The 25,842-nt window shown below is 34.6% G+C and overlaps 1 protein-coding gene and 1 pseudogene across 4 annotated transcripts in view; one reads left to right on the forward strand and one right to left on the reverse strand.

Moving 5' to 3' along the window:
- The first annotated feature begins 256 nt into the window (after positions 1 to 256).
- Positions 257 to 3,745, forward strand: LOC132377019 (phosphatidylinositol 4,5-bisphosphate 3-kinase catalytic subunit alpha isoform-like; annotated as a pseudogene).
- Positions 3,746 to 5,856: 2,111 nt separating this feature from the next.
- PPP1CB (protein phosphatase 1 catalytic subunit beta) overlaps positions 5,857 to 25,842 on the reverse strand; it is a 36,059-nt gene continuing 16,073 nt past the window's right edge. For all 4 annotated transcript variants that reach the window (XM_059943674.1, XM_059943676.1, XM_059943675.1 and 1 more), the window contains exons 3-9: positions 23,657 to 23,788; positions 21,315 to 21,545; positions 19,321 to 19,425; positions 17,448 to 17,519; positions 12,885 to 13,036; positions 10,179 to 10,313; positions 5,857 to 7,670 (exon numbers count right to left, since the gene is read on the reverse strand). In XM_059943674.1, the coding sequence (XP_059799657.1) occupies positions 7,566 to 7,670; positions 10,179 to 10,313; positions 12,885 to 13,036; positions 17,448 to 17,519; positions 19,321 to 19,425; positions 21,315 to 21,545; positions 23,657 to 23,788 (932 nt within the window). In that variant the 3' untranslated portion in view covers positions 5,857 to 7,565. The remainder of the gene's footprint in view (positions 7,671 to 10,178; positions 10,314 to 12,884; positions 13,037 to 17,447; positions 17,520 to 19,320; positions 19,426 to 21,314; positions 21,546 to 23,656; positions 23,789 to 25,842) is intronic.

Consider the following 25,842-nt stretch of genomic DNA (forward strand, 5'->3'; position numbering starts at 1 on the left):
TCTTCTAGGCGGCCGCTGAGGTCTCGGGCTGCTGCCGCCGGGCCGCTGGGGAGGCAGGGCTCGGGCCTGGCCGGGCAGCTCCGGAGCAGAGGGACAGGGGGGCTGGGAGGCGGGGCTGTGCCGCCCGCGGGGCTGGGACCCGATGCGGTTAGAGCCGCGGAGGTTCGAGGAGCCCCGAGCATTTCTGCTTTGGGACAGCCACGCATCTAATTCTGCAAAGTACTTTTATATGTAAAACTTGTAACGGATCAGAACAATGCCTCCAAGACCATCGTCAGGTGAACTGTGGGGCATCCACTTGATGCCAAGACTCCTAGTAGAATGTTTACTACCTAATGGGATGATAGTAACTTCAGAATGCCTCCGTGAGGCTACACTAATAACTATAAAACATGAACTATTTAAAGAAGTGAGAAAATACCCTCGCCACCAACTTCTTCAAGATGAATCTCCTTACATTTTCGTGTTACCCAAGAAGCAGAAAGGGGAAGAATTTTTTCATGAAACAAGACGACTTTGTGACCTTAATTAAGCTTTTTCAACCCTTTTTAAAAGTAATTGAGGGTTTCCCTGGTGGCGCAGTGGTTGGGAATCTGCCTGCCAATGCAGGGGACACGGGTTCGAGCCCTGGTCTAGGAAGATTCCACATGCCGCGCAGCAACTAGGTCCGTGAGCCACAATTACTGAGCCTGCGCATCTGGAGCCTGTGCTCCGCAACGAGAGGCCGCGATAGCGAGAGGCCCGCGCACCGCGATGAAGAGTGGCCCCCGCTTGCCACAGCTAGAGAAAGCCCTCGCACAGAAACGAAGACCCAACACAGCCAAAAAAATAAATAAATAAATAAAAGTAAAAATCAATCAATCAATAAATAAAAAAGTAATTGAACCAGTAGGCAACCATGAAGAAAAGATCCTCAACCGAGAAACTGGTTTTGCCGTTGGCATGCCAGTGTGTGAATTCGATATGGTTAAAGATCCAGAAGTACAGGACTTTGAAGAAATATTCTCAATGTTTGTAAAGAAGCTGTGGATCTTAGGGATCTCAATTCACCTCATGGTAGAGCAATGTGTGTCTATCATCCAAATGTAGAATCTTCACGAGAACTGCCAAAGTGCATACATAATAAATTGGATAAAGGGCAAATAATAGTGGTGATTTGGGTAATAGTTTCTCCAAATAATGACAAGCAGAAGTATACTCTGAAAATCAACCATAACTGTGTGCCAGAACAAGTAATTGCTGAAGCAATCAGGAAAAAAATTCAAAGTATGTTGCTATCATCTGAACAACTGAAACTCTGTAGTTTAGAATATCAGGGCAAGTATATTTAAAAGTGTGTGAATGTGACGAATACTTCGTAGAAAAATATCCTCTGAGTTAGTATAAGTATGTAAGAAGCTGTATAATGCTTGGGAGGATGCCCAGTTTGATGCTGATGGCTAAAGAAAGGCTCTACTCTCAACTGCCAATGGACTGTTTTACAATGCCATCTTATTCCAGATGCATCTCCACAGCTACACCATATACAAATGGAGAAACATCTACAAAATCCCTTTGGGTTATAAATAGTGCACTCAGAATAAAAATTCTTTGTGCAACCTATGTGAATGTAAATATTCGAGACATTGACAAGATCTATGTTAGAACAGGTATCTACCATGGAGGAGAACCCTTATGTGATAATGTGAACACTCTTGTGAACACAAGAGTACCTTGCTCCAGTCCCAGGTGGAATGAATGGCTGAATTACGATATATACATTCCTGATCTTCCTCATGCTGCTCGACTTTGCCTTTCCATTTGTTCTGTTAAAGGCCGAAAGGGTGCTAAAGAGGAACACTGTCCATTGGCCTGGGGAAATATAAACTTGATTACACAGATGAACTCTAGTATCTGGAAAAATGGCTTTGAATCTTTGGCCAGTACCTCATGGACTAGAAGATTTGCTGAACTCTATCGGTGTTACTGGATCAAATCCAAATAAAGAAACTCCATGTTTAGTGTTGGAGTTTGACTGGTTTCGGCAGTGTGGTGAAGTTTCCAGATATGTCAGTGATTGAAGAGCATGCCAATTGGTCTGTATCCCGATAAGCAGGATTTAGTTATTCCCATGCAGGACTGAGTAACAGCCTAGCTAGACAATGAATTGAGAAAATGATAAACAACCGCTCCAAGCAATTTGTACACGAGATCCTCTATCTGAAATCACTGAGCAAGAGATTTTCTGTTGAGCCACAGACACTATTGTGTAACTATCCCTGAAATTCTACCCAAATTGTCTGTTAAATGGAATTCTAGAGATGAAGTAGCTCAGATGTACTGCTTGGTAAACGATTGGCCTCCAATCAAACCTCAACAGGCTATGGAGCTTCTGGACTGCAGTTACCCAGATCTCATGGTTCGAGGATTTGCTGTTCAATGCTTAGAAAAATATTTAACAGATGACAAACTTCCTCAGTACCTAATTCCGCTAGTACAGGTCCTAAAATATGAACAGTATTTGGATAACCTACTTGTGAGATTTTTACTCAAAAAAGCATTGACTAATCAAAGGATTAGGCACTTTTTCTTTTGGCATTTAAAATCTGAGATGCACAATAAAACAGAGGTTTGGCCTGCTTTTGGAGTCCTATTGCTGTGCATGTGGGGTGTATTTCAAACACCTGAACAGGCAGGTTGAAGCTATGGGAAGAGCTCATTAACTGACATTCTCAAACAAGAGGAGGATGAAACACGGAAGGTACCGATGAAGTTTTTAGTTGAGCAAATGCGGCTACTAGATTTCATGGATGCTCTTCAGGGCTTTCTATTGCCTTTAAACCCTGCTCATCAGCTGGGAAATCTCAAGCTTGAACAGTGTCGAATTATGTCCTCTGCAAAAAGGCCACTGTGGTTGAATTGGGAGAACCCAGACATCACGTCAGAATTACTTTCAGAATGAGATCATCTTTAAAAATGGTGATGATTTATGGCAAGATATGCTAACACTTCAAATTATTTGCATTATGGAAAATATCTGACAAAATCAAGGTTTTGATCTTCAAATGTTACCTTATGGTTGTCAACTGGTGACTGTGTGGGACTTATTGAGGTGGTGAGAAATTCTCACTATTATGCAAATTCAGTCTAAAGGAGGCCTGAAAGGTGCCCTGCAGTTCAACAGCCACACACTACGTCAGTGGCTTAAAGACAAGAACAAGGGAGAAATATGATGCAGCCATCGATCTGTTTACATGTTCATGTGCTGGGTATTGTGTTGCTACCTTCATTTTGGGAATTGGAGATGGTCACAATAGTAACATCATGGTTAAAGATGATGGACAACTGTTTCATATAGATTTTGGACACTTTTTGGATCACAAGAAGAAAAATTTTGGTTATAAACGAGAGCGTGTGCCATTTGTTTTGATCCAAGATTTCTTATAATAGTGATTAGTAAAGGAGCCCAAGAATGCACAAAGACAAGAGAATTTGAGAGGTTTCAGGAGATGTGTTACAAGGCTTATCTAGCTATTCGGCAGCATGCCAATCTCTTCATAAATCTTTTCTCAATGATGCTTGGCTCTGGAATGCCAGAACTACAATCTTTTCATGATACTGCATACATTTGAAAGACCCTAGCTTTAGATAAAACTGAGCAAGAGGCTTTGGAATATTTCATAAAATGAATGATGCACATTATGGTGGCTGGACAACAAAAATGGATTGGATCTTCCACACAATTAAGCAACATGCTTTGAACTGAAATGATAACTAAGAAACTGAAAGCTCAGTATATGGATTCTATACTGCACTGTTAATAACTGTCAAGAGGCAAAGACTGATTGCACAGGAAATGCACAATCCATGAACAGCATTAGAATTTACAGCAAGAACAGAAATAAAATACTATATAATTTAAATAATGTAAACACAAACAGGGTTTGATAGAACTAATTCATTTCAAAATTAAGCTTTAGAATAATGTGCAATTTCATGTTATGCCTTAAGTCCAAAAAGGTAAACTTCAAGATTGTTTGTATCTTTTTTTAAAACAACAAAAAAAACCCCAAAATATATAGAAATGATGAGAAGGAAAAAGAATGTTATTTTTTGTCTTGCAAATGTTTCATGTTTTGAAATGTGGACACAACAAAGTCTATTATTGCATTAGGTCCATGTAAACTGGAGTTTGATGTTAAATTACACTAAGATTGGAAAATAATGAAAATTTCTTATTAAAACATTTTTTTCTAATCGGGATTTATTTAGAAATTCTGGCATTCAAAAGTACAGATAAAACTGAACAAGAGATCAAAATTTCTACACTGTATCTAAATTTCACTTTTGTTGAAACACTATAAAGAGAATAAAGATAATAAAACTTTCATTGTATACTTATATGGAAATCAATTTGTTTTATTGAACTGCTGTTGATTTTGCAAGGTATCCTGTCACTTTAAGCTCCCTTTAACCACTTTTTAGCTGTTTAAGGAAATTACAGAACACTGAAATCTACTAGCAAAAAAGGGATAGAGTATTTCTACGTGAGGGCACTGGTATAGTCAGGCTATTAAGTGTTTTCTCAGGCACAGCTTTATTCAGGGATGGACTTAAAAGGAAGAGAAGAGGTGGATTGAGTCAGGGCAGCAAGAGTAAAGTAAGCCTATTTTCCTTCTCTAAACACATTTTTAGTGTAAAGATGTGAAAGAAAAAAATTTGTTCTTTTGGTTCAGAAGTTACAGTTGCCAAGTAGACACAGGAATGTACCTGAACTTATATATGGCGATATATTTAAGTTCCTTGGCTCAATATAATACACTTTTATATACTCTTAAGGGACACATCTCAAGATGCTCCTGGTTTTCCCTTAGACAAATTTTTTTTTTAAAGGCCTATTATAACCTCTTATACTTCCAACTAGCCACATTTTAAACTTTAAAATTCTGCTTGCAGGTATTTTGACTCAACATTTTGAACAAACCTGTCTTGCTGATCATGATTAAAATTGGTCCCCGGGCAAAATTAAAATAATGAACGTTAAAGCTTCAAATGTAATTTGTAGTTGATTCTTTCCATTCAAGAACAGAAATGGACCATAATAATCCATGTGATCCATCACATTATCAGTTATCTAGTGTGTTTAATGACTCTGAATGTCATGACGTTTAGAATAAAGATAAATTTGAATATAGAAAATTATTAAAAATCAGAGAGGAAAAATGATATAAATTAGCAACAGGGAAGAACAACAGAAATTAGTGACACTAGAATTATAGGATATTTTTCTCCTAAGAATGTTTTATTTATTTCAAGTAGCAGAGTTACCTAGCAAATAATATTTGTAATGAACACATTATATGAATAGAAGCTGTTAAAGTATTTTAAGACTGCTTGAATAATTTTAAAACATGATAAATTTCTATTCTTCAAATTCAGTGACCAATATTAATTTGCTTAATTAGTGACTATTTTTTTCATATTCAGTACTGACCTGGCTAAATTACTACAAAAACCCAATATGTAGGATCCAAATTAATGTGTTTTGACTATTACTAAGATTAATAAAAGACTGCCCTGTCTCCTGCCAAAGGCTTATTTCTAGACCCGCTTCACACTATGCTGGTAAGAGTACATCTAAAATTCTATAAAAAATTGCTCAACTTACTCTTCACTTAGGAAGATACTTAAATCACATTAGATAAAAAGCCTGTGTGACCTAACCTAATACATCATATGCAGTACATGGACAGTTTTAAAAAAGAACCAATTCAGTATGCGTCAAAGACATTAAAATCTATTTGAATAAAATGTGTGTTTAAATGTCTCATTGTAAAGGAAAAAAAAAAAAAAAAGGAATAAAATAACCAGTCAGGCTTCATATCAATTAGACAACTTTTACTAAATGAGAAAACTACATTTAAAATGTGCTTTAAAACAAAATGGAATTAGAAAAAAAGACATATGCATTTGAAAGAACGTTGCACTGTGCTGAAAATCAAATCTCTTGCAGTAATACGCCAATTCTTAAAACGTAAGTTAACAGAATTCTCAATTTAACATTTTCAAAGACGATATTAAGGTCAAGAATTTCACATCTATGGTAGCACTTATAGAAGGGCATTTATAAATATGATGTCCATCCCTATGAAGCTTACAAATTTGACAACGCTCAATAAAAGCTTTTAGAATCACATCCAAAAGTGCTGCATCCAAAGCATCACAAATCTGTGTCCTGTAAGTTCTCCTTCTAAAATCTTTATGTTGACTTTTCTACTCGTCATTTGTAAATACTACCCTTAAAAAAAAAAGAGAGAGAACAGGAAAAGAAATGCTGCAATAAACCCTTGATCATGTACAGAAATTATTGCTACTATAGTTCACTACAAAGCATGTCTATACAATATCATATGAACTTTGATCATGAAAAATCAGAATAAAAATCTTTAGTGACATAAGCCTTACGATCGTATACAACACTCACATGGCAATATTAGACAGTCAAGCACCCAATACCCATAGTTGACAAATGTCCCACTGACCAGCATTCATTTAAATACATCCTTCGTACAGAGGGAGGAAAAAAGAGATAATGTCAGCTTTCCAAGGCTTGTCAAAAAAGGATTCTCATGTTCTGTGGATCTAAAAACAAACAACAACAACAACAACAACAAAAACCAAAAAACAAAACCAATGCAGGTGAGGGTGTTACCAGAAAGTTAAGCATGCCAAAAAGGTGTTTCGTGCGAATTAAAACCTAAAGCCAAGGTACCACATAATCACATTACCAACTAGTTGGGTATACTAAATGAGCCTTATCTTAAAGTTAAATGAAAATGCTACTGCACAATAGAGCATCAATAAGTTAAAATTAGAGTGCACAAATCCAAATCAGTGGCAATTTCTGTATAAAGCAAAATATTCACTATCAGCTGTAATGTTTGCCCAAACTGATTAAATCACTCGATTGGACAGTTTGCATATTTTTTAAAAATATCTCTAAAATTCCTTTTTACTGTAATGAGGCATAAGTTTTCTTAGTAAGATCAAACAGGTACATAAGTAAATAAGCAATGGAAAATTAATAGTCGATGAATGTCTTTAAAGCTCTTCCCACATTTCACTTTTTAAAATGTCTGGGAAAAAATTTAAAGAATTTGCCATTATTTTAGCAAAAACAAACAAAACAAAACAAAAACAAGCCCAAAATAATTAAACAACCAAGCAACACTAAAACCACATTACACAGATGGATCATCATGCTTTCATCTGGTTTAACTATCACATCTAGTTTAACTGGGATGCTTTTCAACTTTAAAAACTGTGATACGTGAAGATGTAAATTTAATGGGTAATTCTGAATTTGGATTTAACTTTGTTGAATATTATAACAGTATACTTATTACAATACAGTGTAGCACATCTTTCTATTAGAAAAAAATTTAAGATCCTTTACCCGTCTCCTTAAGTTAAAGGTGTGACATCATAAAGGGTGTCAAATGGCTGGATGGTTTTACAGTGCACACTTATATATTATGAAGTATGTCCTTAACAAATCTGATGGTTTCTTTACAGAGTTCCTTTCTTCACCTTTTCTTCGGTGGATTAGCTGTTCGAGGTGGAGTGACGGGACGTCCTGAATTCAGTCCACCATATTGGTACTTAGCTTTCTTTTCAGATGGTTTCAATATCTTAAAGTAAATAATTTAATAACAATGTTATTTTTTCAAGTACAATAAGTTTAAGGAAATTACTGTTACAATAGTGGGCTTTTCAATAAATGACATCAATTACAAAACTGTAGAAGAAAACAGCAAAGTTCCACAAACATTTCTCACGTTTAAAGAGTACAGTAAATGTCTGAATATTGCTATTACTGGTCATTCCATTGATAATTTTAAAATTTTATTTATTTATTTTTTTGTTGGCGTATAGTTGCTTTACAATGTTGTTATTTTCTGCTGTACAAAAGCTCAAGTACACAAATCCCATCAACTACCCAATCCTTAGATTTAAGTATCAATAAAAAAATTTTCAAACTACTGTATCTCAATGACGAAGAAAGAATACTAGTTTAAGAGTCAAAACACCTAGGTTCTCATCATAATTCTTCTACTATTTAGAGGGTAATTAGTCACAAACTCTTCAGATCTTAATTTATTATGTGTACACAGATCTTTTATTTTAAAAAAGCTATATAAATTAGATATCATAATGTTCACCCATTAAAATGTAACAAGTCAACAATTTTTAATATATCTACAGCTATACAACCGCTGCTATAATCTAACATTAGAATATTTTTGTCACCCCAGAAAGAAACCTTGTTCCCATAAGCAATCACTCCCTCCCCATTTCCATTCTCCACTCCCCTAAAACTCCCTTCAACTCCAAGCAATCACTACTTTACCTTCTCTTTGATTTGTCTTTTCTGGCTATTTTAAATAAATGAAACCATACAACGTGTGGTCTTTTGTGACTGGCTTCTTTCACTAAGATAATGATTTTGATGTTGTAGCATATATTAGTCCTTCATTACTTTTTTTTTTTTGGCCATGCCACACGGCTTATGGGATTTTAGTTCCCCAACCAGGGATCAAACCAAGGCCCTTGGCAGTGAGAGTGCAGAGTCCTAACCACTGGACCCACCAGGAAATTCCCAGTACTTCATTACTTTTAATTGCCAAACAATACACCATTTTATGGATATTCCACATTTTGTTTATTCACTCTTTAGCTGATGGCCATTTGGGTTATTTCTACCTTTGGCTATTATAAATAATGCTCCTATGAATATGCATATACATGTATTTGAGTACCTGTTTTCAATTCTTTCAGGTATATACCTAGGAGTGGAATTCCTGGGTCATATAGAAACTCTATGTTTAACTTTTTGAGGAACTGCCAAACTGTTTTGCAAAGCAGCCACACCATTTTCCATTCCCACTATCAATGCATAAGGTTCCAACTTCTCCACATCCTCACCAACACTTGTTACTATCTGACATTTAAAAATTATGTTTATTCTTGTGGGTGTAAACAGAGCTTTAACCTACATTTTAGGTAGAGAATTTCAGTATTTACATAAAAAACGTGTAGAAAAGACTCATAAGCATTTTTATTCAGAGTGTCATAGTGCCCCAGTGGTGGGGGGGAAATATATTAATACAATTCCATTATGGCAACTGTTGAAGGATAAGGCCTGGTTACTATGTTTAAACTGTAAAATGAGAAATCAAACATTTAGCATTCAAGTCTACTAACTGATAGAAACAAACCCCTTCTACATTTAAAAAGAGAAATATAGTGTGTGATGTTAAGGACATAAAATAACCTTTGCAAAAAGCTAAGTATTAAAGTGACAAGTCCATGAACAAGAATGATTTTAAGGAGCACACTAAAGCTAAAGCTGGTCTCTTTTTAAAATGTAAATGTCTCTATATTCACAAATTGATACTTCAAGATTATTTGGAAAGTTTTTCTTAGGTAAATATTCTACATTATTTTAATCGGAGTTCATAATATAACTCTCTCCACTCAATGCCTGTTCTACCTATTCATCTTGCAGAAGAAAACAAAATCTAAATTATTCACTGAATTTACATTCTTTTAGTAGGTAAGCCACTATCTAAGGATTCATACAGGAATTTAACAATTTAAACATCTGCATCAAGAATGACTGACACGACTCAGGTTTCCTAAAACTCTAATTATGGGATATATACCAAAAAGACTGGAGCGTTTGTGAATGAAAATAGAAATCTCTAAAGGAGTCTATGAGTGATTTTACTTCTGAACAAAACTGATTTTCTATACTAACTCAAGGAAAGAACACGATCTGAAAGAAAATTCTTCTGACAGTAGTTTTAATTAGATTTCTAGTTGTTAAAACCTTTTAGTTACCAAAGGGGAAAAGAGGTGGGGGAGGGATAAATTAGGAGTTTGGCATTAGCAGATTCAATCTACTATATATAAATTAGATAAACAACAAGGCTCTACTGTATAACACAGGGAACTATATTCAGTATCCTGTAATAAATCACAATGGAAAAGAATACGAAAAAGAATACATATATATGTATAACTTAATCACTTTGCTTTACACCAGAAACTAACACAACATTGTAAATCAACTATACTTCAATTAAAAAAAAAAAGAGAGATTTCTAGTTGTTAAAAGTTTATGTATTACATCATACCTGAAATGAACACATCAAAGTTTCATCCACACTCATCATTCCACCAGCATTATCAAACTCGCCACAGTAATTTGGGGCTGAAAATAGGGTTACCAATTGTCGCTTAGCAAAGAATTCATATCCATCTTCCACCACCTGGCAAAGGAAAAGTCAAAAGAAAAAATACACTTATTTATGTGTTCTTTGAAATTCTCAACCATCAATATTAAGATTAATGTCACAAAGACCTGAAAAAAAACCAAAACCCTGTTTTGTTTTGGAAGCTTGATTTTTGTTCCTCTTTCTAATTTCCTATTAGTATTACATAGCCACACACTGAAAACTTTACTAAGTTGAGCTTACTTTACACAGATCACGCTACTAAAAATTAGCTGCCTATAGATTACACTTCTATGTGTGTAACTCTTTTCCTTAATGATTTAACATGATTTCTAGAATCTGTTGTCAATTCCTGAGTGAACTAAACAATTTATGTTTGCCAGTCTACAGATTTGAGAGGTATGCAATGACATGTAAATGTTTTCTATTTATTTGTAGTAGGCAAGAATACTTTCTCAAGTCTTCTAGGTATTCTTTGATTAAGCAAAATTATCCTACAATACTTGGAGAAAGCACTTCCACAATTATTTACATTTTTATATAATTCCTACTTTAGCATCAGGTACATGTGCCGGCTGTTACTACCTCACGGTAAAATTTAGATATTAACCTTTTCTGTTAAGACTTTGTCCACCTTATCTACTCCAGCTCAGCATACTGCTTGGCACTCAGTATGTCCTTTTAGTTCTTGGTTTGCTCGTTTATTTGTTTATTTATTCACATATTTACTAAAAGAACAGGGTTTTAAAAAAAGGAAATATCTGTAGTTTGTGTTGTTTCCCAACATAAATCTCTTAGTTTTAGAGACAATAAGTTTGAAAATAAGCAGAACAGGATTTTAGAGGTGTCTAGAAAAAGATCATGCAAACTAAGGTAGCTCAGTAACCTGACTTAAAAATCATCACTATTTCTGAAAAGACAAATGAACAGAGACCTATAGCTGAAAAACCTGATTATCAGTGGATATTTTATTAGGAAACTCAGCAACTCTGCCCTGTTATCTTGTGGAAGACTTATTTTAATTACCTAAACTATAAATACAATGTTCACTGATTAAAAAACAACTATGCCAAAAGCAAAGGATTTGGGGACATAACTTCACTTAATTGAACTAGGAAATTTTAATAGAAAAAAAGGCATTTGATATACAACACGTGCAGAAAATGAGAAGCCTGTCAGCTTTGTTATCACATAGGATCACATAAAGAAGGTAGAAGTAGTCAAGAGTTATGGGGAGCAAAACCACAGAAAAAAGGGGAGTATTGTAGAATAGCATATAATTAACAAATTTTGCCTTAAAAAAATAACAAGGAATCTTTAAATATTATATTTACAAATTTCAAATACTTAAAAAAGTAGCAAAAAAAGATTTTAAAAAATGCTTTTCAATGTATTTTAAATTAGTTATGTTCTAGAGAGCATGGGGACTTGATATATTGTTAAAATAAGCTTTTGTTATTTTATTCAACAAACACTAACTACATGTTACAATATGTCAGTAAATTCACAAGGCAATGGATATTCAAAGGCCAACAAGTCACAATTCCCTCCTTAAAGAGTATATAATCGGTGAAGGGCAAAAAACCCCCAAATACGCCTAAATTGTACATGTATTTTTTTTAAATGAAAATTCAAATATACACAAAACTAGAGAGCGTTCAATAAACTCCCAATTACTCACCAACCTGATTCAATAATTACCAAGACCTTGCTACATTTATTTCATTTATCCACCCCCGCTTTTCTCTGATGTATTTTATTTTTTTTAACATCTTTATTGGAGTATAATTGTTTTACAATGCTGTTAACTTCTGCTTTATAACAAAGTGAATCAGCTATACATATACATATATCCCCATATCTCCTCCCACCCTCCCTATCCCACCCCTCTAGGTGGACACAAAGAACCGAGCTGATCTCCCTGTGCTATGTGGCTGCTTCCCACTAGCTATTTTACATTTGGTAGTGTATATATGTCCATGCCACTCTCTCACTGCTTCCCAGCTTATCCTTCCCTCTCCCCGTGTCCTCAAGTCCATTCTCTATGTCTGCGTCTTGCTGATGTATTTTAAAACAAACCCTAAATACATCATCTTACCCTATGTATTTGAGGAGGCATTTCGAAAAATATGGACATCCTTCTTACATAGCAATATGTATCATCACAGAGCTAAAACAATTAACAACGACTCCTTGATATCTAATACCCAGCCTATAATTGAATTTCCCCAATTGTCTTTTTACAGTGAGGTTTGTTCTTATCAAAATCCACACAATTCATTTGATTTTTATCCATAATATGTAACTATCATATTAAAATGGGGTCAAATATTTCTAGAAAGCTTCAGACAAGAACTGAAAAATTTGTTAGTATTGCAGTACACTACAAAAATATATTCCTTTGAAACCTTTCCCCTTAGAGGGGGTGAGAAAGGGTTAACTAATCATTAGACTGTTAATTGTGAGATCAAGGTATAGGCTTTACCTCTTCTACTGCTTTCCTTGTATAATTAGCTTTCTTGGATCTCAATTTCCTCAAAAATAAAAGGAGTACACCTGGGTGAAGTTAATAAACATCAAAACATCCAAAAGTTTTGTATTTCATACCTGATGAGCTCGACAAATCAAGTCTAAATCATGACGATTCAGAAATTTACTGACTACATCAGCTCCAAAAGTAAAGGAAACACCACGATCATTTTCTCCCCAACCTTGCACATCTTTATCTGGGTCAGACCACAGCAAATCACAGAGCAACCCTTTAAAGAATAAAAACACAGCAATGAAAAAAACAAAATTTATAAAATAAAGTATATCTACATCACATTTCTTCTCCTGTCCTCTTACCCTTTAATAAATAGTAATAATCACTTGCCCCCTAGTATCCCAGCCTATCAAACTTAGCCATTTTTTGTTAAAGGAACCATGCAAATACAATTGTGCCTGACTTAAGGCAGTACTCGCCAACCCATTCCACAGATGAGACGTGTGCATGGCTCACTCTAACGCATATGATATTGGAAAAGGTTGTTCGTCTTTTGTCTATAGTTTCTCTGTATGGATAACCAATTGACCCAGTAGCATTTCCTGAATAGTTCATCCTTTCCTTACAGAGCTAACTATCCTGTTTCTGGTGCTGTAGTCTATTCCATTAATCTACTTTATTGAACACTGAGCCAATTACACACTAGAGCTTTTAAATAAATCTTTCTATTTGGTAGGCCTACCCACTTAGTATTTTTCTTCAGGATTGTCTTGGTTACTTTTAATCCTTTGTTCTTCCACATATAAACCTCTGAATCAGTCTGTCAAATTCTGTGGACCTAATCGAGATTTCATTGGAACTACATTTGATCTATAGATCAATTTGAGGGAAGAAAACATTTTCTACAAAGGCCTGGAAGATTTAAATAAAGTATATGGAGGAACAAAATCAGATCAGATCCTTGACTTTAGAATGTTTTGGGCTTAAAAAAAGAGGTCAGAGCTAAAAATATTTATTTAAGTATCTTCATCTTACTAACAGTAGTGTAAATCTTAGAAGGAACTGAGACCATCTTGGGAATGTAAAGTAAGAAGACCAGTAAATGAACTCAGGAATCAAACATTTAATAAGCAGGCAGAGAAGGAATGAGCAAAAAGTATTGGGAATGAATAGCCAAAACAAAAGAAAGAGATTAGAATAGTAGGATCTCCTGAAAGGGTAAGAATTATCTAGAAGTAGGAAATGGTTAAGTTTCAAGTACAATGAACAAGTGGATTAGGACAAAAACCTATGCTATTTACAATTAGATTATCAGACTGTAATGAAAGCAGTATCTTGATGGTTGAGGGTAAGAGAGAGGGTAAAGTCAAGTTGTAGTGAGATTAAGAAAGGGTGGATGTTGAGATGGTGACATTTAGTTTTCTAAGAACTATGGTACTAAGGGAAGACTGTTTTAGAATGAGTCAGCTTTAAAGTTTTTTTTGATAATCCATATACCTCATAATATAGCTTATCACGAAAGGAGATCTTCATTTTGAGTCACAGTACAGCTTGTCTTGATAGGGGAAGTACCTAAAACACCCTGTAGAAATCGTGGCAATGCACGCTTAATTTCTATCATTATTTCCTAAACTCCTGTCATGATGTTTTAAGAAATCCACCAGCATACAAAATCCATTGGGATGGTCTCAGTTTAAAAGCTCTTTCTGGTTTCTAAAGAATCAGAAGCTGATTCTTTAAATACACACACACACTGCTCTATAATGCTCATACTTTCCAGTCTGTTTCCACAGAAGAAGCAGTGAGGAGGTCAAGATATTATTCTATAATTTTAATGTGACAATAAAACTAGAATGTAGTTGCTTTTGGAATTATCTGGAAAATGCAACAGCCTAGATGCATACAAAATCAAATAATCGTAGCAACAACAATGTGGCGTTCCTTAATCTTAATGGATTGAGACAAGAATCTCAGAGTCAAGGTTCAATATTTATAATCCACTCCCTAATGAATAAGCAATATAATCATTAGGCTACTGTCTCAAAAAACATAATTTATAAATTAAATTTCTAAAGATTACAGAGAATATGAAAGCTCAAAATGACTGTTTTTAGCATCTCGGAAACTTCCCATTAAAATATGATAAAAAGAGAAACCTAACGTGCCATCCTTAAAACTGATTTATGTCTGAACTATACCAACAACAGAAACGCTGAAGATGGAATGACTTGATATTTATATTGTACCTTGTACCTTATTTTAAATAAATACCCTATTATTTAAATACTAGTTTCTATTAGGTTTGGTCAAATATATTCTATAATTATAATCAAAATCTAGAAAAATGCATGTTTTCTTTTTATAATCAATACAAAAACATCGTGTTACTCAAGTAAGTTATGAGACAACTTACTGCAATATGCAATATGTTGGTGGCTTACTGATAATAGAGGATCTATACAACTGTTTATAATGGTTGCTGTATAGTCATGAGTAGCATTCTGAGTGATATCATTACACTTTCAGTATGCTTTAGTACACCGAGCAAAACAGTACAATCACACTTGAAAACAAGCAACCAGATGCCTGTTATTAACAATCCAATTTAGAGGTTTGGCCATGGTTTACTCAGGCACTGGTTCACAAATATTTTTTAATGCTTACTTTTCTATAGTCTTTGGCTCTTACGAGTGGGAAATGAAGTAAGTACCATCCAGCCCAACCCTATTTGATGAATAATCAATTCTCCTTTACAAAATTACCAATAAATAATTCTCTTATCAGTAAGCTAAAAGACCTTTCCCCCCCACATATATATGATGTTCCTAATGTATGATAGGATTTCTAGACCCTATGGCACTCTAGGCAATCCTCATTTTAGATATTAAAAGTTTGTTGAGAACTGATGAATACAATAGATACGTGGTGGGTCTGACTACACAAATAACAATGGGACAATTAATCCAATGATGTAAGTTTTTTTTTGGTTTTTTTTTTTTTTAAAGCCTGGTAGAAACTGAGCGAAAGGGCAATTTTGCTTTTGTTAATGCTTTTAACAGTATGACAGTGTGATATAATAAAAATACTTTTGGTCTTTGTTCCCATTCCTGGCACAAAGCTAAAACCCTTGAAATTTCCTGATAGAAGTGTCTTTTGTTGTTCATAAGGAGCCTCCTTTCCATCACATCTGAGTTTATGCTAATGAGGGGACCTAGGTGGGTTGGGGGGGACCCAGAAACTTCACCATGGGACCCAGTCAGCACAAAGACCAAACACATGGTTAGAGAGTTGGAACTTCCAGCTCTCCCACTCCGTACCCGCCACCTCTGGGGAGGGGTGAGAGTGGAGGGCTAGAAACGAAGTTCTATAAAAACCCTTGAACAACTAGATTTGGGTAGCTTCCAGGTTGGTGAACACGCTGATGCCAAAGGCTGTGGGAGCTGTTCACCTACCAACACAGGGCTCTCCCCATACCTTTGCCCTGTGTATCTCTTCCATGTGGCTGTTCCTGAATTGTATCCTTTATAATAAACTGGTACATGTCTAAGTAAAGCATCTGAGGAAGTGATTGTGGGAACCTCTGAATTTGTAGTCTGCCAGGTAGAAGAGTGGTTCTCCTGGAGACCCCACTTGAGGCTGGCGTCTGAAGTGGGAGCAGAATTGTGGAATGGAGCCCTTAACCTGTGGGGTCTGGGCTAACTTCAGGGGTTAGTGTCAGAATTGGAATGAGTTGCCGGATACCCACATGGTATTGGAGAATTGGCTGTGGTATGGAAAAACTGCACACATTGGTTGTCAGAAATGTCACACAGAAAGGTACTGATGTTTTAAGCAAAAGTTGAACTGAGGAAACAACACACTAACTGCATTCAATTCATAGGTCTTCATGGTATTTTATGATATGAACACCATAACTGGTACATATACCAGTACTCAAATATGAATAATTATCATTTAAAAGCCAATAGAAAAGTCAGGGTAAGTGGCAACTATACCTAACATTTATTTATAAAATTACATTAGGCTCATTTGTTAATCAACACAGCAATTTATCCTCAGTTGGAACTTATTTGCTTCCGTTTTATTTGCTTTACTGAAAATGTGAAAGTTATTCTCAATGTCTGCATAGTCAATTTTCAGATTTTTTTTCACATAAATGTTCACAATTTTCATAACATTAACCACACATCTCTAGAGCCTTCTGTCTCAAGAGCCTTAAGACCTCTAAAAATCTGAAATATAGATGATACAGAAAATAACAGAAAACTACTAGATAATTTAAAAGAAGGTAATTGTAACCTTGGCTAAGAAAGACTATTTTAATTAAAAAACTTTCGACTAATTTTTAACAACTGTTTGAAGAACATAACCAATGTTGATATGAATAAAGGAATTTAGAAAGACTGGAAGGTAAGGGGACTCAATAGCAGAACTTTTGTGAAAAAGTAAGTTTGACAGAACCATATTATGGTTATATATAAAATTTAAAACTTCTGTACTTTGGAGTATTAGTGGAAAGTGAAATATTTTGTATTATTCCAAGTAATCTGTAGTTAGTTTACTGACTACAAAAAAAGCTCTATTATTTATTACACAATACAATCCTACTTCCATTAAATATAATTAAGTTCAAATATGCCAACATTTTACATTAAATATTGATTAAACTTCTCTATATACTTAACCTGTATCAGGGACATCAGTGGGTCTCATAATTCTCCGAATCTGCTCCATGGATTGCAGGTCTGGTGACAGTCCTATAAATGAAAAGATGACTCATAGTACTGACATTGAAAAAATTTTCTCTCAAATAAAAAGCATTTAATCAAAGAGATTTACTATGTGAAATTAAAGATACTTCAAGTGTTCCTTTCAATGTTATCTTTAATATATTGGGTTATTAAATAGAATCCCACTTTGATACAACAGAACATTACCATTAGGTCTTCTCCATTTTTCCCTACCAGGGGAATAAAACTCCTTTTCATTTCAAAAGATTTTTCAAGGAAAAAAAAAAATCCTACCACTCTTCTTTCTTTCCAATCACTCCCTGCTCTTCATAGGAACGCACTCAATTCCAATCCTTCCTACTAAGAAGTTTTGCCACTTCTTACCACTTAAACATGTTTACTTAAAGTGCTCAACATGTCCCATTAAGACCTTCCTACATCCCACTCCAACATGCTCAATATCTTACATAAAAGCATAATTGTTGATCAGAAAGATAAACAAGGAAAAGCACATGAAAATACTTTGAAATCTTTTAAGTAGCCTAGTATTTCTCTTTGGAAGACAATTCAAGTATCACCTCACATTCCATATTCAATATTCATACGGCTACATGTCTATTCTTAACTATACTAATGTGCAAGAGCTACAATTTCTTAAATGTTTAGTATCTACTGTAAAATGTTTCAATTAACATAGTAAATTATGTCCTATCAGAGAATAAACAATTACCTCAAGCCTAGATAAGTGAATCTATCTTTTAGCATTTTTCTACCTTAATTCTTCCTGCACACAGATGAAAAACTAATTTTCTTATAGTATTTTCATTAAACTATCTCCCTGTACAAAAACCTAATATGGCTATTAAACCATTCAAAAAACTCCTTTGCTCAGTGTTCAAACCTCCATAATCTGATCCCATCATTCCCCATATATATTTGACATTCTAGTTGGGCCAGTCCTCACACATTCCTTGAACTAGAAAGACTGTCTCAAGTCCTTTTCGCCTCCAAAACCCATGCCTCCATAAATGTTTGCCCAACAATTCTCTACCTTTCCTGACTTTTCATTATAATTACTGTCTCAACAAATACACATAATTAAATTCCTTTCATTACTCAATTATCTGTTTTGAAAATGTTTTATCAATAGGTTTTAAATGCCTCAAGATAACCAGATCATACACTATCTATATATTTGCACGGCATCCAGCCAAGTGCTAGAAACATGTTAGTTTTTCAAATGAACTTTCATATATTCAAGTTTATTTAACACGTCATACAGAATAATTTATCATTCTACTAAAAAATTATTTTTAGGACTAAAGCAGACATATTACATAAAGCCTAGAACTCTTGGCATGTGACAACATTAAACATTGAGTTTAATATTATATATATGTTATATTTATATAATATAAATATATATTTATATAACATAAATATATTTAATATTATATTTGGACTCTGATGAAAAGTATTTAATATAGATGGGAAAATAGTCATGATCCTCTCATTTTTACTGATAGTAGAGGTATCCTTCTGTCAAAACTGAGGCAAAGGAAAGACATTTTTTTCAAGCAAAACTCTGGTTTATCCTCATATGTGAAATTCTTTAAAGACAAGTACTAAATTTGCATTTTCATTATGTAAATAACCGCAAATTTCTAGTTATTAAAAGACATTTTAGCCATGTTTAAAACAGTTTTAATCACTTGAGTTTTCAAATAAGCACTGCTTTGTTTTTCCACAGCATTTCAATTATTATAGGCCTTTTCTAAATAATGGAAGAAAAAGAAGAAAAACCCATAAGGCGAATTTACTAGTCTACCTCCATGACAACAGAAGATCTTCTCATCCACAATGGCAGCTATAGGCAGACAGTTGAAACAATCAGTGAAGGTCTTCCACAATTTAATATTAAACCTTCGTTTGCCTATAAAAAGGACAAGCAATATAGAATAAATCTAAAACTGTTCTTATTAGTTATCTAACAGCAACAGACTTATGAATGATTCCAATTTTCTTTATGTTTATTTAGCACTTGTTTTTTCTATAATGAGTGTGACTTGTATACTTTTAAAAAGGTAATAAATATAATAAACATTCAGCACCTTCAGTAAAATTACAGAGACTACAAATATAGTGCCAGGTGATTTATGAAACAAATCAAACACTTTTGCCTTTTAAGGTCACTATAACATAGCAACTTTGAAACAATCTAATAGACTATTAGTTTACTTTTTCCATTCAAGATGTTAAATACCTAGCCAAGTTAGGTAAGCAGAAGTGAAAGGGGTGCCTCTGGAGACTGTCTGTTTTAACTCTAATGCACTGGTAACATGGCATAAACTTACTGCCAAGAAAGGAGAATTACCAGGTGCTTAACTGGCATTCACTTTTGAGTAAATTTTTACCTGGCACCATAGTAAGTGTAAGTAGAGACACAAAGGCTATAATTTTCCTGGAGTCTAGCATAAGGAGCTACAACAAGCACAATCTCAAGTGCACGTTCACCTTTTTGGAGTTACTTGATTTTTCTGAATTTGGCAGTAAGTTGCAACAACTAACCCAAAGGAGGGATAAAAAGACACAAAGCACTAATTTCCTACGCTTTTATGCCATAACCTGCCCCTCAATGAACAAGTATAACTCAAAGTGTTTACAAGCTGCTCTCAACATACATTTCATTTGATGTCATTTCTATCCTTGAGGATATTCAAAGTCCATGTTTTATCCTTTAATAATATACCTCTATTTCTGAAGTAGCTTTAGAAAAGTGGTTGCAGCCTGATGTACTATAATCCACTTCCTGTCTACTGGTCTGATTTAAACAACTGAAACCATAACAGTACACGTTAGAAATACAAATGCAATATGTAAAATCAAATACAAAATCACTCCCACTAGAATGTAAACTCCATAAGAATAGAGATCATCTCTCTTGAGCACTGCTGCATTCCCAGTATTTAGAAAAGTACTGGCATATATATAGTACATCCTCAAACATTTGTCAAATAAACGATTACAAGAATCAAGGAGGTAGGGGTTGTAATAGGACTCTACCATAATTAAGGATGGAAAAAAGCAAAAAGAGATTCTAATGGAGAATTCAGCATTAAAAAAAAAATTCAATTTGAAAATCATTGTTAATTGGTTCTAAATTTAATTAACCAAACATGTTCATTCACTCCCATACTCTTAACAAAAGCAAAAGACCGAAGTCAAATGTAGTAGGGTAATTCAGTAATAACACTTGGAAACACTACCACACAACAGTGAATCAGTGATTTCTTACTGATGAAAAAGAGTACAACAAAATAAGGACATCCAGAGTATTCAGTATCCTTATCTCTCTAGTTTTATAGGCATAGATTAAAATTCTAATAAACTTCAACTTTTAAATAATTTCATAGAACCTCTCAATATTTTTTGTGACACAGGGTCAGTAAGAGTTTCTGTCATATCACAAGAAAGTTGAGAGCTAAAACCTTAATGGAGACTAGAAAAACCACAGGCTACAGTCTATAGTGACCTCTGTTCCACTTGGATATTTTTACTATATAAATTAGTTATAAGAGGGCCTTTCAGCTGAGTAAGTTGCAATTAACCTGAAACAACATGACCAAGGAGATCCCCAGGAACCAATTTAATTAATAACATGTTTCCCAGTTTTAGGTTCCTCTTCTATGTAAGGCTTTCTTCTTGGGCTTCTGTTTGATAGACCATATTTTTAAAAACTCTGAATTGAAGGAACTCCTTTGAAATGGAAAATTATTAGGGAATTTTCCCTTTAATAAGAAATAAGCTTTTATTTTTACTTACATTCATCATAGAATCCATAAATGCGATTGATGCTAGCACACTCATGGTTTCCTCTTAAGAGAAAGAAGTTCTCGGGATATTTGATTTTATAGGCCAACAGCAAACAAATGGTTTCCAAAGACTGCTTTCCTCTGTCCACATAATCTCCTAAGAAAAGATAGTTGGCTTCTGGGGGGAAACCTCCATATTCAAATAATCGCAGTAAATCTGTATACTGTCCATGAATATCTCCTAAAAATAGAAAAAAACAGTTTTAGAAAATTTATGGTTACTGTGGTACACAGCTTCTATGAAATGATTCTGAATGTTTATACCCTTATGTAATCCTCTTCTCTTGAATGTGGGCTGTAGCTAGTGACTTACTTCTAACAAAGAGGATACAGCAAAAGTGAGATGGGCTTTCACTTCTGAGATTAAGTTACAAAAAATTGTAACTTCCCATCTTGCTTGCACTCTCTCTTGCCTTCTCTCATGCTGGATGATGAAGCCACCTAATGGAGAAGCACATCTGGTAAAGAACTAAAGGAGGTCTTTGGTCAACAACTCATTAGGAACTGAGGTCCTCAGTCCACTGGCCCATGAGGAACTGAATCCTTTCACAATTGAGCCCTGAGACGACTGCAGGCCCAGATGACACCTTAATGGGCTGTGAGAGACTCAGACCCAGAGGACCCAGCTAAGCTGTGCCTGAATTCTTAACCCACAGAAACTATGAGATGATAAATTAATGTCGTTAAGCCAAGAAGTTTTGGGGTAATTTGTTATGCTAATACAGTTACACTATCTGGTAGTTTAACTTAGGTCCACTTTTTTATACCTAGTAGTGAGCAAACAGCAAAAACTTAGAGATATTTAGTATAAATAACTTCTACTACCTTCAAATTATTTCTATATTAAAGCATTTTAGAGTATCTTGTTGAGAATATGACTCTTTAATTTTAAGATGACTTATAATTTGCTTCATTTCCACAAAATTTCAACTACCACCTCTTACTTACAGGTGATACTCTAAGCTAATTAATTTATTCAACATTAACTTAGTTAATATCTTTTAATTGCTACGCACTATATAAAGGAACACCAAGTACATGACTTAATAAGCCACGTAAGAGGAAAAAAAGTATTTTAAGAGTACACTACGCATCTGCAGGTTACATGGTGTGAATGTGCATCACTAAAAAACATGCAGGGGAATGAAAAGGTCTGCATATAGCAAATAATCCTTGATTGAACAAAAGCTGATGGTTAAGTTAATAAAAGCTAAGTGACAAATACTAACAGCTACTAGAGGAAAAACTGCACTATCAAACCAAAAGTCAGTGTAATACATCATTTATACCACTTCCCATGTTATGTGAACTACAGAAAAATGCTTTCTCTGCCAACAGTTTTTCTAGCTTTAACAATGCAATCAAACTGGGACGAAGTGAGAGAGTGGCATTGACTTATATCTACTACCAAATGTAAAACAGATAGCTAGTGGGAAGCAGCCGCACAGCACAGAGAGATCAGCTCGGTGCTTTGTGACCAGCTAGAGGGGTGGGATAGGGAGGGTGGGAGGCAGATGCAAGAGGGAGGAGATATGGGGATATACGTATATGTATAGCTGATTCACTTTGTTATAAAGCAGAAACTAACACACCATTGTAAAGCAATTATACGCCAATAAAGATGTTAAAAAAAAAAAATGCAATCACTCAACTAAGGTTAACTTTAACTAAGGTTAAAGTTTTAGTTTTTGGCCAAAAGCCACTGTAAGACTTGAAAGATCAAATACAAATTGTATAAAGTTATATAATCTTCAAAATAAATTAAAATGACCACATCTAAGTTAGAAAACCATGGATATTGCCGTACTGACCTCCGAAATTCTACACCTGTTTTTTCTAACCAGTGTACTGGAATGCCCTTTCTCCAGATCCTTGACAACAATGGATATCAATTTTTGACATTTTTCTTTTCAATCTGATCAGAGTTCCAGATTTGTTTTTAAATTGCATTTCACTGATTACTGGTGAGGCTGAGATCTTACATTTACTGGCCATTTGAATTTCTTCTACAATCTGCCCCCACTCCTTAAATTTTATTGTATTACCTTTTTCTTGTTTCTAAGAACGCTTTATATAGTGTGAACAGCAATCTCTTAATCTGTTATATATATAGCAAACATGTTCTTCTTGTCTCTAACTTGTCATTGTATAAAAGTCTCAATTTCTATAATTTAATGTAATAAAACCTAACAATCCTTTTTTTAACAAAAATTTTTAGGTGTTTTCTCAATCATCTTCAATGTAAATATAGGATTCAAAACAGATTGTTTCCAACTTTACCCATTTACATACCACAAATTTTTAGTGGCGCTTCCAATTCCAAAAGAATAGGCTGGCTGAGAAAGATCTCCCGAGACTTGATACATAAGCCCCGAACTTCTGCTTCAGTCATCTGCACAATCTTTCCTGGACGACATCCTCGTACTGGTAAACAATAAATAAAATGGTCAGTTTTCTAAAATTTATCCATAAAATAATAATTCTTAAAAAGGAGTCATGCCCATATTTTGAAGATCAGAAGAGTCACGTAGGCAGCAAACTACCAGATATCCTGTTGTGTCCTATGGCTGACAGTAAGGTTATTCTATGACCTCTGGCTTTTCTCTATCTCCACTGTTGCTGGTTTCTGACGCTCCTCAAAGCAGCTGCCATGGAAATGCGGTCTTCTTTGTTCTCCAGTGGCCAACTTAAAGCCTCACAGCCCAAGTGACTAAAACTCATTAATTAATATGGTTCTCAGTAACTTCTGGGATGGAGTGGGGAGGAACGGTCCATGGGTAGTTCCTTATTTGCCCTACTGAACTCAACAATCATTTCCTCTCATCATTACCTTCTCCACTGGCTCTTTCTCTTTAAATATACTGCTAGCTCCCATTCTATCTCATTTAAAAAAGGAAACAGAGACTATACTTCTATATACTCCTATCACTTCCCATTTACAATTAAGTCCATGAATTTCTTGCTAAAAATTGCTGATTCCTTTGTCAGGCTGAGAGAGGCTTAAAAAAAAAAGTCGTCCCCCCCCCCCACAAAAGCCTATTCATGTATATATTCCATAAGTATAGTAATATATAAGTAACAAGGAGGAAACAGAGCCAATGTTGAAATGCGTTTTAAGCAAATATGACAGTTAATAAGATCATCCCTGAAATTCAAAACAATTATCAGCAGAACTGCCTTTATTATAGGAACTTAGCATAACTTCTACATTAGTACTAGTTCTCAAACATCAATTACCTACTTCCCATAAACATGTGAATTTTTTTAAGATGAAAAAAAGACATCTAACTTTGTATCTTCCACTAAGTATCTAGAATACTAGCTTAGATTCAATGCTCTGCAATAGGAACAATTCTTAATCTTGGTATGAAATTTTTTAAAATTAATTCATTTATTTGGCTGTGTTGGGTCTCAGTTTATCAGTCAACTGATAAAAAGGAATAAATCAAGGCTGCCTGTTGAGCATCTTTTCACGTGCCCGTTGGCCATCTGTATATCGTCTTTGGAAAAATGTCTATTCAGGTCCTCTGCTCATTTTTTAATTGGGTTTTTTTTTTTTGATGTTAAGTTGTATGAGCTCACTTTTATCCATAAAGATATCCAACTGATTTAGCGCCATTTATTGTAAAGATCATCCTTTCTCCACTGAATTGCAGGGCTAACTTGGTAGAAAAATTAGGTGACCATACATGAATGGGTCTGTTTCTAAACACTCTACATAGTCCGTTAACCTGTTTATTTTTACAACAGTACTATGCTATTTTTTTTTTTTTTTTTTTAGTTGTGGCATGTGGGATCTAGTTTCCTGACCAGGGATCAAACCCAGGCCCCCTGCTTTGGGAGTGCGGAGTCTTAGCCACTGACCACCAGGGAAGTCCCAGTACTATGCTATCTTAATTACTATAGTTTTTAATAAAGTCTTGGTATCAGGTAATATAATCATTCTCATTTTGTTAAGATTTCCTGGGCTAATCTAGTCCTTTTGCATTTTCAAATATGTTTTAAAACTGACTTGTCCCTTTCACCCCCAACTTGTTTTAACTGGGAATGAGTATGTAAGTCTAGGGAGAATTGATATCTTAACAATACTGAGTCTTCCATTCCACAACATAATATTTCTCCTTTTATTTAGGTTGCCATTTGTTTGTCTCAGCACTGTTTTACAGTTTTTAGTGTGGCAGTCCTGCAAATTTTTCATTAAATTGATGGGAGGTGAGGGGCACTGCTACTGTAAATGTGTTTTCTTATTTCATTTTCCAATTGTTTAATATTAGCATATAGAAATAATGGATTTTTGAAAACCGACTTTACTTCCTATTCTAACAGTTTATACATTCCTTTGTAGTTTCCAAATATATACAATCATGTCAGCTGTGAAAAGCCAGTTCTACTTCTTTTCCAATCTTTACATCTTTTATTTTCCTTCCTCACTGAATTGACTAGGACCTCCAGGACAATGTTGAATAGAAGTGGTGCTA

Source organism: Balaenoptera ricei, chromosome 13 (genome assembly GCF_028023285.1).
Source record: "Balaenoptera ricei isolate mBalRic1 chromosome 13, mBalRic1.hap2, whole genome shotgun sequence".
NCBI classification, from domain to species: domain Eukaryota; kingdom Metazoa; phylum Chordata; class Mammalia; order Artiodactyla; family Balaenopteridae; genus Balaenoptera; species Balaenoptera ricei.